The sequence below is a fragment of the Xyrauchen texanus genome, unplaced genomic scaffold (assembly GCF_025860055.1).
Source record: "Xyrauchen texanus isolate HMW12.3.18 unplaced genomic scaffold, RBS_HiC_50CHRs HiC_scaffold_693, whole genome shotgun sequence".
Taxonomy (NCBI): domain Eukaryota; kingdom Metazoa; phylum Chordata; class Actinopteri; order Cypriniformes; family Catostomidae; genus Xyrauchen; species Xyrauchen texanus.
This window is the reverse complement of record NW_026266680.1, coordinates 1-16,683: the sequence shown is the minus strand read 5'-3', so window position 1 is coordinate 16,683 and position 16,683 is coordinate 1. Positions and strand designations below refer to the sequence as shown.

Genomic DNA, 16,683 nt, shown 5'->3' with positions numbered 1-16,683 from the left:
TATATTTTAAGTAAATCCAACTAATCATTTTTTTCAGGTCTGATTCAAAATTAATGCACCAAGTGCTGTTAACACCAAAACTAAGCAAGCAACATTTTCCTTCTTTCATTCCATAATTTGGAAATTATAAATTGATAACACACGGGAAAAGACCACACATATCTACATAGAACCAAAGAAAGCTAATGTAGGCTAATCCTGCACTTATGGGATCTGGGAATCTTAGGTCTTCAACTTGTTTACACGCTTCCAAATAGAACGAGAGGTACGTGCGTGTGCGTTCCCGCGAATGGAATCCTAGCGGGCGCGTTCACGTGTGCGCGAATCCCGCCGAGTCCAGTCACGAGCGTTAATCCGGCCATCGGGTTGACGCACAGAACACCAGTCCAAAGGAACGGCTCATTTTGAGGGGGGAGGAGCGATGAATAAAAGCATACGTTTAACTCGATATATTTAAGATGTTATTCTACTAGTGGCGTGGTTTGTATCTTTAGGACATTTTGGACTCATATAATAGCATAGAAATGTCTGTTTTCAGCACAAAAGCAAAATGACAACAATAAAAATGCTGGAGACATCCCTCTCCCACACATTCCGGGGATGTACCAAGTCTGCATGGAGTGAATTCCACAAGTCCCATGTGTTGTAAACTACACCAATGCACTCATACTATTATATAGCAATTATATAATAATATTCTGTGTTTAAAAGTATGTTAATGTGCGTTTGTACTCACTTTCTCCATGTAACGCTCCGCAGTGGCACACAATGTAGACGAAAGTGACCAAAACAACCACAGATGCGTCCAGCCGCATTATGTCTCGCGACACGTTTTAGTTTTCTTGGGCAATTAAATCCACCTCTGGTGTGTTCAAAATATTGAAGAAAAGAAAAACGTCTCAATTTAAACAAGACACCCAAAAAAGGGGGACACAGGGGTCCGGCGTGCCTCAGTTTATTAGGATAATGTCCAATCTAAGTAGCTGTTGCCAATGCAGCATGGGTGCATTTACCATTAAATAACATGATCTTGCACCCTGGTGACAAATAAGTGAAGAAAAATCATTTTGAGCGATTTCGGCGATGCATCTTCGCTTTCAGTAGACCAGGCACCTAAATTGTCCATGCATTTCTAGAATAGGGGTACCCAAATGGGTACAGCACGTTGCAACTTTTCCATGCCCCAGGGATTGAAAGGAACCAGTTTGCAAATTCCTGGGGGGAAAAAAACTAAATAATAATAATAATACAAATGTAGTTGTCCAGGGTGGGTGTCCTGTTACTAAATGCAAAAATATATATATACTCCTAATTGCACACTGAAAATGTCAATCGGCCAAAATCCAAATAATGTGGCAAATTTAATGCCTCCAAAAAAGGCGTTATTCCACAGGTCGTTTCATGCACTGCCAAATGTTCCTATCAGAAGCAGCTCGTCCTTTAAGACACATAGGAAAATAGACATCTACACATACACATGCATCCACTTCAAGAGGATTGTTTGCGTTCCGTCCTCTTGCGATAAAATATGCACGCGCGTTTTTGTATTTTATAAGCGTTGAAAGCGAAACAATGATTTAAATATTCCCCCAAAGCCTTCGCTTTCAATGCACAATGCTTCCGATTTGTGCGCGTGTGTGTGTGCGTGCGTGCGTACGCGCGTTGCGTTACAATCTTCCACGTTTATCAACAGACTTTCGTACAGCGCGCGCGTCCGGCCTGCCCATAAAACCACTCAATTCCGTCCGCGAGACCTCAGTGTGCGGGTCTGATGAACTCGTTGGCGTGGGAACGGGCTGAAAGTAGGAAAAACTTCTCTCGTGTTGTCAGCGGTGTGGTTTTCCCCCTCTCGGCTCTCTCTGTACCTCCACCAGTAAACAAGTACTGCCAGTCAGCTGGGGTAGAGGAGCGACGACCCGCAAAACCCGGAGCGGATCGCAGCGGAACACGCGCGCTGGAATGGAGTCTATCGTGGGAACGTGGAGCCTCTCACGTTACCCTCAAAGTGCAAGACACGGATTCATTCATCGCACATGAAAAAAATGAATGAACTGCTTTTCTGTTGTATTTAAGACTTAAATCCAAATAGGGAACTTGTGCTTGGAATCTGAATCAATGCAATATTTTAACTGTAAAAGTACATCTTTAAAAAAAAACACACATTTATTTTAAACATATACACCCAACACATACATGTGTGTAAGATATGTGGTTAATTGAGAAATGACTAGTGGTAGACCGATCTGTTTATTTATTTATTATTATTTTAATTTGTTTTATGGCCGATACAGATATCTAGAGAGCAGGTTCATTAATATAATAAATTAACATTTATATTGCACAATTTTTACTTAAAATTCACCAAAAAATAACTAGCGGTAGACGATATGCATATATATTTATATATTATTTATTTATTAAATGTGTTTTTTATGGCCGATACAGATATCTAGAGAGCAGGGTCATTAATATAATGCTGATGTATACCATAATGCAATTTAAAAATATAAATTTTAAGATTTACACAAAATTGCTGAATTTAAATGAGCACTTATATCACGCTATATTTACTCAACATCCACAAAAAATAACTAGTGGTAAACCGATATGTTTTTATAATGGCTGATATCTAGAGAGCAGTGGTATAACTATAATACAATGTGATTTGAATTGAGAAAATAAGATGTGCACAATGTTGCTGAATTTAAACGAATACTTATTTTACGCAATATACGCAAAATTCACAAGTAAGAAATACTAAAGTTAGACCGATATGTTTTTGTTTGTTTTAATGGCCGATAGCGCTATCTATACAACCGATATGTACTATAATGTGATTTTAATTTAGAAAATATGATGTACACAAAATTGCTGAATTTAAACGAATGCTTATATTATGAAATATTTACTAAAAATTAAAAAAATTAAAAAATTACTAATAGTAGATAAATAGTTATTATTATTATTTTTGATTGCCGATACCGATATCTAGATAGCCGTGGCCGATATTATGCCAATATAATGTATACTGTAATGTTATATAAATTTAGAAAATAAGATGCGACAAAATTGCTGAATTTAAAGGACCCCCCCCCCCCCCCATCTGAGGGTTGTCCCCCCTTAAAATATCATTAAAATATGTGTATTGTAAATAATATAATGATATATTCTTAAAATAATTGTTTAAGAAATAAAATAATAAAAATGCAAACGGGGCAACAACAAAAAACCTCTTGGTGTCCCCTTCAAAAATTGCTCTTGAGAATTGTTATGTTTATTGTCGCCCCCCAACATTTTGATGAAATTTTCACCCCTGACTACAATAGCACCTGTATGCAATGCACACATAACACTGTAAACTAAAAACATAAAACGAGGATTCAGTAATGATGGGGATCAAATATACTTTATTAAACTTAAAAATAATAAGTTTAAATATGCAATATAACAGTTACAAGAGGTCAGTTTCAGAAGTCATACATATTACATATCATGTCAGTGTAACTTCACCTGGACAACGTATCCGATCGTGATCGTGAACATGTACTGAGTTTCTCCACCAGAACATGATACAGCCGGTACTTCTTTCCTGTGTGTGCGGATATGACGTCTTATGTGAATTACGGAATGAGTAAAGTGAATGGGGGGGCCTTGTGACTATGTGTTTCAAATTAAACAATTTTGAGCAACTCTTTAACCTTATAATTCCATGCACATCATATTTGATACATGTCATCCTAAAGCCTCTACTTGCCAGTCCTGTCTGGTCCAGTGAAGGTGGGTTTGTGCCCGTAGGCGACGTTGTTGCTGGTGATATCTGGTAAGGACCTGCCTTACAACAGGCCTACAAGCCCCTCAGTCCAGCCTCTCTCAGCCTATTATGGACAGTCTGAGCACTGACGGAGGGATTGTGCATATCTGGTGTAACTCGGGCAGTTGTTGTTGCATCCTGTACCTGTCCCGCAGGTGTGATATTCGGATGTACCGATCCTGTACAGGTGTTGTTACATGTGATCTGCCACTGTGAGGATGATCAGCTGTCCTTCCTGTCTCCCTGTAGTGCTGTCTTGGGCGTCTCACATTACGGACATTGAAATGTATTGCCCTGGCCACATCTGCAGTCCTCATGCCTCCATGCAGCATCCTTAAGGCACGTTCACGCAGAAGAGCAGGGACCCTGGGCATCTTTCTTTTGGTGTTTTCAGAGTCAGTAGAAAGGTCTCTTTAGTGTCCTAAGGTTTTATAACTGTGACATTAATTGCCTTCCGTCTGTAAGCTGTTAGTGTCTACAGGTGCATGCTCATTAATTGTTTATGGTTCATGCAAAACATTGTTTAAACCCTGTTTTGCTGAGTTTATTTAATATGTAGGATCTGAAAACACAACGTTAGTAAAGTTAACGTTGTTACTGTATTAATCAATTAATTCAATCTGCCAAGAATTTGTCTCTAGGTTATATTTCATCCCAAAATATCAAAGGAAATAAAAAAATATATATTTTGCTTAAAGAAAAATATGCCTATTTTTTCCCCGCCCTTTTTCTCCCCAATTTGGAATGCCCAATTCCCAATGCGCTCCAAGTCCTCGTGGTGGCGAGGTCACTCACCTCAATCTGGGTGGTGGAGGACTAATCTCAGTTGCCTCCATGTCTGAGACCGTCAATCCGCGCATCTTTTCAAGTGGCTTGTTGAGAGCGTTACCGCGGAGACCTAGCGTATGTGGAGGCTTCACTCTATTCTCTGCAGCATCCACGTACAACTCACCACGTGCCCCACCGAGAGCGAGAACCACATTATAGCGACCATGAGGAGGTTCCCCCATGTGACTCTACCTTCCCTAGCAACCGGGCCAATTGGTTAATTAGGAACCCTGACTGGAGTCACTCAACACACCCTGGATTAATAAGCCTATTTTTAAGATTTTGCAATGTGACATTTTCATGACAATTAAGAACATTATTTATGACTTTAATAGAAAAAAAGGAGGGAAAACATTGTTTTATGAAACACGAATGGATAAATACACATGAGAAGGGAAAACACGATATTGATCCATCTGGCTACACCTTGCAACGCTCTGCACAGGGACTTAATTACAAGAACACAAAACAGGCAAATGTCAAATGTGTATTAACAAACATTGATTGAGCAAATGCTGATTTGCTGTTCCATTAACTACCATGTCAAAAACAAGAGATTTTGCCAGGGGCGTATTGGCTTTGTTCTGTATGAATGAACGGATCTGATGTCCACTAGATACAGTCAACTTTTGTTTAGACACTCCTAGTAGAGTATATTTGAACTTTTGCCACATCATAATTACTTTCACTTGTGCATATAAAGTTGCAACAGAGTTCTTAAGACTTCATTTGCTAATAAGCTCCCACAAGTCTTCCAGGAAGTGTTGTGTAACATATCGATTATTAGTCGTGTTTGTGAAGGTTAGCTATGGATTTGAACAATCATTGGCACGCTCATTTTTCAGTTAAACTTTTCATTTATATTGTTAAAAGTGACGAGATATGCCCAGATGGAGTAACTCGCTCAGCCAGACACAACCTACATAAGAGGGTATTTACCACAACACCAGGTAACCAAACCGTTTCCTGAACAACCTCCTCTGTGTTGCTCATCATTAGTGTTTACAGGAGGGCAGAGCCCCCATACCAGCCATCCTGGAGGACCAACAGCATAATTATACCGGCTCCTTCTGAGAAGAGATGCCGAGGATCAAAGCGGCAGAGCGTTCCCACACTTGTCTTCCTGCTGGGACATGTTGCAACAACTTTACTTTAAACAAGCTCTCCACCCCCCACACACTACTGTATACTGTCTTTACTGACTTCTCTTAAAGTATAATAACTATATAACTTCAAATAAATAGCTTGGACTGTTCTGTTGGTTGCACTTAATCAAACTGTTCCATTGTTCCAAGTTAAAGCGATAGTAGAAGAAAGGCAACAATATACAGTAGACTGTATCGTCGTGAGACTTAACAGAGTTTTCGGTTATGTTTAGCAGAGCTGTTTAGGTTTTAGTCTAAAAGCACCAGAAAACTATTAGCATTTCGAGCCATGGGTTCCCTATGAGATTAGATTTATTAGCAAAACAAGGCCTATGGTTAAAATTAATTGAAGAGAATCTCAAGTTTCACGGTAGAACATGAATTACACATAGTCATACTTCAAACGTTAATTTTGAAGCTACTGTGTTTTGTAAAAATGCATGTTGCTGTCACAATGCTAATTAAGGACTACAACCATCAGCATGTGAGCTGTGTGCTTTACAAAATGGTTGAATTTTGTAGTTCCTATTTAGCGATGGGTTAGCAACATGCATTTTTAAAAGACACAATGGCAGACAAAATCCACAATTCAGGTATGACTACATGCAATTTATATTCTAGAAAAAAAAAAGTAATTTTCACCCCTGGTCTTCCTGTAATTCGTGCCTGTAATTCGAAAATATTCTGCTTTATGTTCTTGCATATTGCATGTTTACACAGTGATAATACTTAAAAGTATTGCATCACAATGCATCACACCTTTATGACATCACAATGGCATGCATGTAACAATGTCAACTTCATCCGAATGACTCTTAATTAAAGTTTTAATACTTAAAACCCAGCTCCGCGTAACGCTCACCGGTCGGCACAATCGTGGAAAAGACTTCAGATTACGCTTCTCGCTTGGGTTGGGGTTTATCTTCACAATCAGACTTCCTAAACACCATTTCAATTATTTTATAATTTTTTTCTCCCCAATTTTGAATTCCCAATGCGCTATAAGTCCTCGTGGTGGCGTAGTGACTCCCCTCAATCCGGGAGGCGGAGGAAGAATCTCAGTTGCCTCCGATTCTTCCACCAATCTGCACATTTATCATGTGGCTTGTTGAGTGCGTTACCCGGAGACGTAGCATGTGTGGAGGCTTCATGCTATTCTCCACGGCATCCACGCACAACTCACCATGCGCCCCACCAAGAGCGAGAACCACATTATAGTGACCACGAGGAGGTTACCCCATGTGACTCTACCCTCCCTAGCAACCGGGCCAATTTGGTTGCTTAGATTCAAACCCAGAGATGATAGTCCGCGTCTTTCCTTTCTGAGCTACCCAGACCCCCCGGCATTTCAATTACCGGTATTATTTTTATATAGTAGGCAGAAAAATTCTGTTGTCTGGAATGCTCTGACATGACAACGTTTCTACAACATGATTTTAAAAAACTGTTTCAACAACGTTGTCGTTTTTGCTTGGATGTTGTAGGTGTTTTCTGGCAAGCAGGAGAATATCTCAGTTTGCTCTTCTTTTAATCTCATGGCTGTTTTTCAGCAGTCCATATATGAATTTGGCCTTGTTGGACACATGTGTCCTTCGCATTCCATTTCTTCTCAATGTTGGACAAAACATTTGACGTTAGAGACGACCTTGTAAAGATAAGACATCATGTAGCTTTTTTTTTTTGCTTCAATCGCCAGTCTTGGCAATACTGACAAGTTTTCATAGTGATCAAACAAGTGAGAACAGAAAAAGATCTCCAGAGAGGGTGGGTTTATTGTGTCTTATTCCCAATAAACTTGAGCTGTTTCCAGGAATATGCTAACACCTGCTGGGTTCCACTGGGGTACAGTGGCGGCCCACGGCCGGGCGGAGGTGTCACTTCAAACTCGTCACCCCAGCTAACCGGCCACCTTCCTGGATCAGAGCTTTCCCTGTCAGAGGAAAACAGGCAGAAACTATTCAGTGAAAACTCGCAGCTCCTTCATCTGGCCGCTTTACTTCAAAGGTACATCGTTTGGAGAATTAGGCTTTTGGGTCCACAGCACAGCAGCCCTCGTGTCAGATTAACAATGATTTATGATGCACTAAAGGGGGCGTGATCCAAACAGTCCAGCAACCACAGAGGGGGCCAGCTGAAAATCTTGTAGAGATATGCTAGGTAGTGGTAGGAAATGTTAGCATGCTAAATATTTACTGGTTTGAAGCACTACTGAGTGGTGCAGCTTAGTCACAATGCAATGTTTTGCACATCAATTGCTCAACGGATAAATCAGTAAGCATAACATCTGTAACTCTGGTCCTCAAATTAGGCTCAAGCTCCACTCTTCACCATGATTGTTGAGCACGTTACCGCAGAGACATAATGCGTGTGGAGGCTTCACGCTATTCTCTGCAGCATCCACACTCGACTCAGCACGCGCCTCAACGAGAGCGAGAACCACATTATAGCGACCACGAGGAGGTTACCCCATGTGACTCTACCTTCCCTAGCAACTGGGCCAATTTGGTTGCTTAGGAGACCTGACTGGAGTCACTCAAGTTTATTTTTTTGTACTTTCAGATCCCTCTTCTGTCTAAGATAAATGTATTTAGTTGTAAATGGTTATTTAGATATACGTTTCTTTGGACAGTAGAGTTCACCCAAAATGGAAAATGTACACACCCTCATGTAGTTCCAAACGCTCTCTCTCTCCCCCCTGTTGAACACAAAAGGAGATATTTTGAAGCATGATCATGCTGTTCTTGTCCATCCAATGAAACCATGTAGTGACCAGGGGCTGTCGCGCTCCAAACAGGACAAAAAAGCACCAATAATGTTTAACGGTAGTCTATACGACTTGTGCGCTCTTATTTCAAGTCGAATTTTAAATCGCTACACACTGAAAATCTCAGCAAGAGATCAAGTCTCATTCACGCTTACGTGTTGCAAAACTTGGTATCTTAAGATGCGTCACGCCAGATTTATGTCAATACAAAAACAGTTTTTGCTTTGCACAAAAGAAGGTTCTCGAATGGCATCAGAATGGAAAACATTTTGGTTCAAAGTAGAACATTATATTTAAGTGTTTTTCCTCTCTCAGTATTTCATGCTAAGAGCTTTTAAAACATGGTATTTGCCGAACAATGAAAATTCATAAATCAGTCCAAAGGGTCAAGTAGATGGATGCAATGTATTTTATTAAAATAATACATGCTCCTGAATTATTGCTTGGCAATTAACTTCCATATCACTTCATTGTGAACACACTTGTTATGAAGCCGTCAGTCGTTTTTATTGTCCAGACATCAAGAGTCAATAAAATATTACATCAAAGAGAATCTTCTGTAATATTATCAACAAATGTTGGATAGTATTACTATTCGCATCTTTACAAACACATTTCGCAATAAACAAAGTCAGTTAGTGATTGCTGTCTCAATAAAGTAGCTGTAAATATAATCATAAATGAACTAATGATTCGTTTAAAGCAACCCAATACTTACAGTTCATAATAACCAACATTCAGTTTCGGGATTTAATTATAACATTAAAGGAATATTGCGGGTTCAATATAAGTTAGGCTCAATCGACAGCATTTGTGGATTTCCAAAAGAAACGATTAATCGATTAATTTCTCATTTCTTTAAATAAATAAAATAAATGTATTTTACAATGATAGGCTATTTACAATTACAGAAAGGATCCTTCCTTTTCTGAGGATTTAAAGACAGAAATGTGAAGTTTATAGTTTAATAGAAGCATACAGAATTACAGTTTTATAAATTAATTCTTCTGTTAAAACTTTTGCATTATTTGAGCTGTAAACATTTTTTAAACCATCGCTTTTGTGGGATTAAAAGTTTACGTCGTCATGGCAATAAAGTTGTACATTTGGCTCTAACTTTACACAGAAAATGTTAGCAAGCAATTTTATCACGCTAAAATGATAAGACAGATGTTGTTTGCGTCTTGTGGCTACACCTTTGAAAAAGTGAGTATTTCAACGTTTACAGATTGTCACCAAAGTGCATCACTGTAACAGATCTGTGCTTTTTTTGATTTTTGAAAAAAAGGAGGGACTATTCGAAAAGTATTTTTGACACAAATGCTGTTGACTGAGCTCAACTTTTGGGTCTTGAACCCAGAATATTCCTTTAGTGATTATCAAACGTCTCGAGGATTGAACACGGGGGCAGATATGAACTGAGATTTCAGGAAGTGTAAAGCATCACAATGCATCACACCTTTATGACATCACAATGGCATGCATGTAACGATGTCAACTTCATCAGAATGACTCTTAACCAATATTGACAGGGTCAATCAGCCCAGCAATGTTTACTACACCTCTTGTCTAGCATCTATACATGTAAACCTGCTGTTATAGATCAATTAAATCTAGTCTTTTCCAATGATACACAGCATCATCGAAGTCTCGGGAAGAGTCTTATGAATAGAATCATGCTGATGAACGTGAACGAAACGACTATAAGCATCAGCCACAGGAACCAGTTGACGGATTTCTTGGCATGCTGTTCCAGGCGCTCGGACTCCGTTTTCAGCTTATCAAAGTTGACGTCGGCCTGACGCATGCTCTGACTGAGGGTCTAAAGACAATGAAAAGAAACTATTAGTCACATATTTCCTAAAACTTTGCTTTCAAGTTAGATTAGTCAAACAGCTCATATTAATATGGTCATGTGGTATAAGAAAACCTTGTGTGACACTAATAAGATGCTGCCCTCTAGTGGACACACAGGAAATCATTATATTGTTTCTCCAAGATAATTACAATCATCCAACATCCTTAAACTCATCTTTCAAGCAGCTACTTTAAATTAAACTAAAATCTACCAGACCTGGTTGTCTTGTTTAATGATGTTCTGGGCTGCTAGCGTGTTGTTCTTCAGGTTGCGAGCGAGGTTTAGCATGTCTTCAGCCAGTTTTTCCTGCAAATTATTGTGGTGTTGGAGAATTGCGTCCAGTTCTGGTGCCGACTGCTGATCGTCTACAGGAATACTCCTGAGAAAAGAGGGAGAATTGTGACTAGAACAGATGCCATTGATAAAAGCCAGACATTCAATTCACTGAAAACATTAGCTTGTAGTGAAATAAATATAGCAGAAAAGACTACATTGAACAAGTTATAGCATAAACCTGAAATTGCATTCAAGCTCTAGCTCATAAGTAAATATTATTTATGATTGTTTGCCATCTTAATGCGTCAGTATGTATCAATCCTGAAGTAGAAAACCTTGTCATATTTACTGGCAAATTTGAGTACAATTCACAGGTAAATGAATAAGCACATTTTACTTAAAGCAGATGTAATGTATGTAATTCCTGCGTCACTAGATCCACCAAACGAAATTGTAAAAATAAACTTTGTTTTCAAAACTACGCCACCCACCCTCCATCTGTCATTGGTCGAACAAAGAGATAGCCCCGCCCCCAACACATGCCATTGGTTGAGTAACATTGTTGGGGGCGGATCTAAGCGGGTCGTTCAAAACAAAGTGAGAAGTTTTAAAAGTGCCACAGAAATACAGAGTTCACAGAGTTCACAGCTGAGCTGGGATAGAATGTATTAGAACACAGAAAATTGACATACTTTTCTCCCCAATTTGGAACGCCCAATTCCCAATGTACTCCAAGTCCTCATGGTGGCATAGTGACTCGCCTCAATCCGGGTGGCGGAGGACTAATCTCAGTTGCCTCCGCGTCTGAGACCGTCAATCCACGCATCTTATCACGTGGCTTGTTGAGCTTGTTGCAACAGAGACACAGTGCGTGTGGAGGCTCACGCTATTCTCCGCGGCATCGACGCACATCTCACCACAGAGAACGAACCACATTATAGCGACCATGAGGTGGTTACTACTCTACCCTCCCTAGCAACCGGGACAATTTGGTTGCTTAGGAGACCTGGCGGGAGTCACTCAGCACACCCTGGATTCGAACTCGGGACTCCAGGGGTGGTAGTCAGCGTCAATACTCGCTGAGTAACTGTGCAAAAACGTTACAAAAAAAACGTAAGTAAATATTCTTCCGTGTAATGCAGAAACACCTACTTTCTGTGTCTGAGATCCGTCTCCAACGAACCTGATTATGAAGAATAAAGAAACAAAATTCAGTAATTCTACTTTTTCAAATGCAACGTATAAACTGTATAAACTGAAATACAAAATAAAACTCACCAGAGTTTGACGGCCCCTGTTAAGATTTGGAAAGACAAGCGAAACAAGACAAATTCACATATAGCGCCGCTAGATTATTAGTTCTACATGACTGATATTTTAAAGGAATAAGCCAGCGGTTTTTAATATCACATCACCAAATGATGCATGTATGCAAAAAAGTGGCTTTGAAGTAGTTTGAAGAGGAATGAGTCGTACTGTGCTCATCAAGTCTTTTCTCATCTCTTCCGTACAGCGCGCTTTACTCTGTATGTGCACCATCTTACTCGCTGGCGTTCTCTCGCTGGATATCGTAGGCGTTCGTCCAGGAGCCAGAAACTGATTGGCTAAAGACTTCTCTGTTGGAGACGGCTAAAAACGACAAAAGAAAGGGGAGAATCATAGTTCTTCATGTGAGAGTATTTATCACGTCTAGAAATGGGAAAATGTGTTTCCTGATTGTTCATACATTCTGTCTAACATCTCATTTTGTGTTTCAAGGAAGCGATAATTAATGCAATTACTGACCATTTTTTCGGCCTCTAAAAGGCCTTTGAGGAAGTCCACTTTGCGGTTGTAGTCCGTTAATATTTCCGCTGTTGGTTTGCTGAGGGAATCAGTAATAAACTGTGACTCATCAGCATCAGTCTACATTAAAACGACATCATGTACAGCAAAACCTGTGACAGTTTATATCAAAACCTGAGCGAGTCCAACTGCAAAAACAAACACTGCAAGCTATTTTTATCTTAATGCCTCTTTGAAGCTCTTTATATTCATTAACCTCATAAACAACAGGCTGTTTTTTTATGTTGCTGTGTTTAGATAACGTGGAAAATTATGAGCTCTAAAAAAGTTACTATTACTACTAATTACATCGTCTACAGTGTAATTAGATTACTGTACGAATTAATATTTAATAGCGTTAAAATTAGAAAACATACATTTTAAAATTAGACGTTAAATATCTATTTTAAATTCATTTTTTGTTTTATATAGAATTGTTCTAGAGTCTATACAGTATTTAACACAATTACATCAGAAGTAACTGTAATTAAATTACCAATCCAATACTTGCCTTTTTATTCAATGAAAAAGTAATTTAATTACAGTAATTAATTACTTCGTAATGCATTACATCCAACACTGGACATGAGACACACATTATAAACAATATAAATTGAAATTACTTTATAACCTCTCTTTACTCTTTAATGTCGAACATGTTGCTATTGCTTATAATTGTATATAAATGTACCTGGAACTCTTTTTAAGGGCCACGAACATCTCTTCCAGAGCTCCAACATACTTAAATAGAAAAATAAATAATACAGTTAAATATCATGTCATAAGAAATAATTTTGCCTTAGGAATAAAACAATTACAAACTGAGATGAGCTAAAAATATTAACTGAATTTATTGTGCATTGGGGGGTTTTGCCTCCCCCCACCCCCTGTGATCTGCGCCCTTGATTGTAAGTAACTGCTATTAAAATGACGATTGCTTTTATTGTCTCCGTGCAGAATGTTTTCTTAAGATATATGCATTTACTGCGATGCTAAATCATTTAATGCAGATGTAATGTGGATTTTATTTACCTTCTCTAGCCTCCATTCTGTCTCACCTCTTTTCTCTGAAGCCAGAGACTCACAGCGGGATAATAATCGGATGAAATTTATCTCCAGTCTAGACGCGGCCATATTTGACACTCACGGCGGAAGTCGCGCGATTTTTACGCACTGCAAAGGCGGAAAAGACAAGAGAGAGGCAAATTAAGAGTCCTTTTAGAAACGCCAACCAACGTATATTCAAACCGTTGCGCATCAATTTAAAAAAGTTACTCAGAGGTTCTTAGAGGACCTAAATATCCGCTTAAAAAAACTGCCATAATAATATTATATATTAATATTATCTTCCACTTTCAACGAGTTAAGTTTTTTAACCAACATCATTCCTGATCATAACTACTAAATATTAATTCATTTTCAGGATTTTAAAGCTTTAAATGCCAGTTTGTTTATATAATGCCACTGTTGTTTTTTAAAGAACCCCACACCCATACAGCCACACACACATACATACAAAACACTGACATCCATACCAACACACTCACACAACTGTAGCTGCATCATTTATGTCCTGCAGTGCTCTATAATACAGCAAACAGAAAATAGCGGGAAAATCACGTATTAGCGCGATTCATTGGCTAAACATGAAGAAAATGGCGCCATCTGGTGGAAAATATATATCTATATTTGTAATTTTGAAGCCAGGACTCCGGAATAAAAGCATAATATAAGATAATTCATGATGTAATGCTGTAATGGCACTGGGATCAAATATTGCCGTTTTAATGGGTTTCAATGGGGATATTTTTGTCCTGAAGGTCCCGAGTGTAACTATTTTGGGTATACAGTGTATTATAGATGAAGTATCAAAATTCCGCAAAAAATACACACCTTTGGCAAAATTGATCCCGTTGGTATTAAAATCCAAAATGATCGAATAAAGAAAAATTAAAAAGACAAAAATGTCCATAAAGGTAAAAAAACTAAAATAAATGGTAGCCTAATGCAAGCGAAGGAAAGAAAGACAAATTAAGAGTCCCCTGTGATGAAACAGTTATTGGGATATATGGGGGAAAAAAGGCTACAGATAAATCAGCAAATTACATTAGTATTGAGATCCTTTATACAAGCATATTTTTACTACATTTCGTTTTTCTACTTCATATACATTTATTTAAATATAAACCTAATTCACTAATCATAGCTCAATTATTATATTAGTCTTAGTATTTAAAGGAATATTCCAGGTTCAACACTTGTTAAGCTCAATCGACAGTATTTCCAGAAATATTAATAGCCACATAACGTAGAAGGGTTGGCACTCCCGCAAACATGTGATATTTAATTCCTATTCTTTTTTTCTCCCCCTTTTTCCCCAATTTGGAATGCCCAATTCCCAATGCGCTCATGGTGGCGTAGTGACTCGCCTCAATCAGGGTGGTGGAGGAAGAATCTCAGTTGCCTCCGTGTCTGAGACAGTCTATCCGCACATGCATCTTATCACATGACTTGTTGAGTGTGTTACCGCGGAGACAAAGCGCATGTGGAGGCTTCACGCTATTCTCCACAGCGTCCATGCACAACTCATCACGTGCCCCATTGAGAGCGAACCACATTATAGCGATCACGAAGAGGTTATCCCATGTGACTCTACCCTCCCTAGCAACCTGGCCAATTTGGTTGCTTAGGAGGCCTGGCTGGAGTCACTCAACACACCCTGGATTCGAGCTCACGACTTCAGGGGTACTTATTCCCCCTGCAGTGCTTCAAAGTTTATTGAAAGACGACATTGCATGACTTGATGATGTTGTGTTCTGTGATTTGAATCCTGGCTCTGAAACTCATCCGACAGCTACACTAAATCGTCCCATGGTCATTTGAACAGAGGCATAAAACTCTCACAAGGTCTCATTATGGAGGAAAGCAGAGTTGCACAATATTATAGAATGGTGATTAAAACTGACTGAAACTACCTGTGCGTTAATTGGTTTTAACGCACACATTCCATCCAATCAGAATTGAGTATTCATGGTCTGATCATGGTACAAGTTACAATATCTAAACATGATTAGCTTTTTAAACTATCATAGTGTATATCCGGCTAACATTTTTCAGTTACCAGAACATTCTGGAAAGGTTTTTTTATGAACCCCAAACAACCTTCAGATAATGCTCTTTACAAGTTCTTTTGAAGAAGTCACACAAAAACAACTTCCTGCAACATTTTATAAATTGCAGGAATTTCTTTATAGTATAAAATATATAACCTAAAGAGAACATTCCTAGAATGTTAGGAATTGCTGATTCCATTTATATTTAGTATTTTCACTCCAAAATGTTTGTTTTTAGTGGCAAGAAAACTGATTCGCTGTCAACAGCAATGGAATGGCATCCGTGAATGTAATTTATAAACGTTACTAGGCAACCAGTAGTGGGAACGCCCACTAGCGACCTAACCGCCAGCCACTGGCGACCTGCAGCGATGCAGCTTTAGAGATACCCAGAGACAAATATCCTCATCTGAAGACCATGAGCGAGTAGTCCCCCCATTCGCCAAAGAAACAACCAAGGGGGTGAAAAGAGAACCTATTGCCCACCCTAAAGGTCAAAGTGCCTAAATGTCTGATACCATCACTTCACAATGGTACTGATCAAGTTCAAGAATGGGGCCAGTGCTCAGGACAAAGACTCAACTTGCTGTTCTTGGCTGACAGAAGTGGAACCAGAAGTGGTCTTCTACTGTTGTATCCCGTCCGCCTCAAGACGCGACATGTATTCTGAGATGCTTTTCTGCTCAGTACAATTGTAATCTGAGTAACTATTGTCATTTATAAACGTTACTAGGCAACCAGTAGTGGGAACGCCCACTAGCGACCTAACCGCCAGCCACTAGCGACCTAACCGCCAGCCACTGGCGACCTGCAGTGACAAAGTCACTGTCAGTGTGAATGCAGTTTTAGAGATACCCAGAGACAAATATTCTCATCTGAAGACCACGAGCGAGTAGTCCCCCCCATTCGCCAAAGAAACAACCAAGGGGGTGAAAAGAGAACCTATTGCCCACCCTAAAGGTCAAAATACATTTGAATGAAGGTGCTTGTGAAGAACCATTGAAGAAACATTTTCTGCTAGGATTGCATCTTCAAGAATATTACAAATACCCAGAAAATTATGA

The 16,683-nt window shown here is 39.1% G+C and overlaps 1 protein-coding gene across 2 annotated transcripts; it reads right to left on the bottom strand.

The window, feature by feature from the left end:
- Positions 1 to 8,982: 8,982 nt before the first annotated feature.
- LOC127642559 (vesicle transport protein USE1-like) lies at positions 8,983 to 13,674 on the bottom strand. Of its 2 annotated transcripts, none has more exons than XM_052125194.1 (8): positions 13,539 to 13,674; positions 13,198 to 13,247; positions 12,468 to 12,546; positions 12,159 to 12,311; positions 11,961 to 11,976; positions 11,835 to 11,865; positions 10,623 to 10,785; positions 8,983 to 10,370 (listed from the first exon to the last, which is right to left on the bottom strand). In XM_052125194.1, the coding sequence occupies exons 1-8, from the start codon at positions 13,638 to 13,640 to the stop codon at positions 10,188 to 10,190; spliced, it is 777 nt and encodes a 258-aa protein (XP_051981154.1). In that variant the 5' UTR covers positions 13,641 to 13,674; the 3' UTR covers positions 8,983 to 10,187. The 2 variants fall into 2 exon arrangements, with proteins under 2 accessions (XP_051981154.1, XP_051981155.1); XM_052125195.1 differs by having other exon boundaries at positions 13,565 to 13,645.
- Positions 13,675 to 16,683: the final 3,009 nt, after the last annotated feature.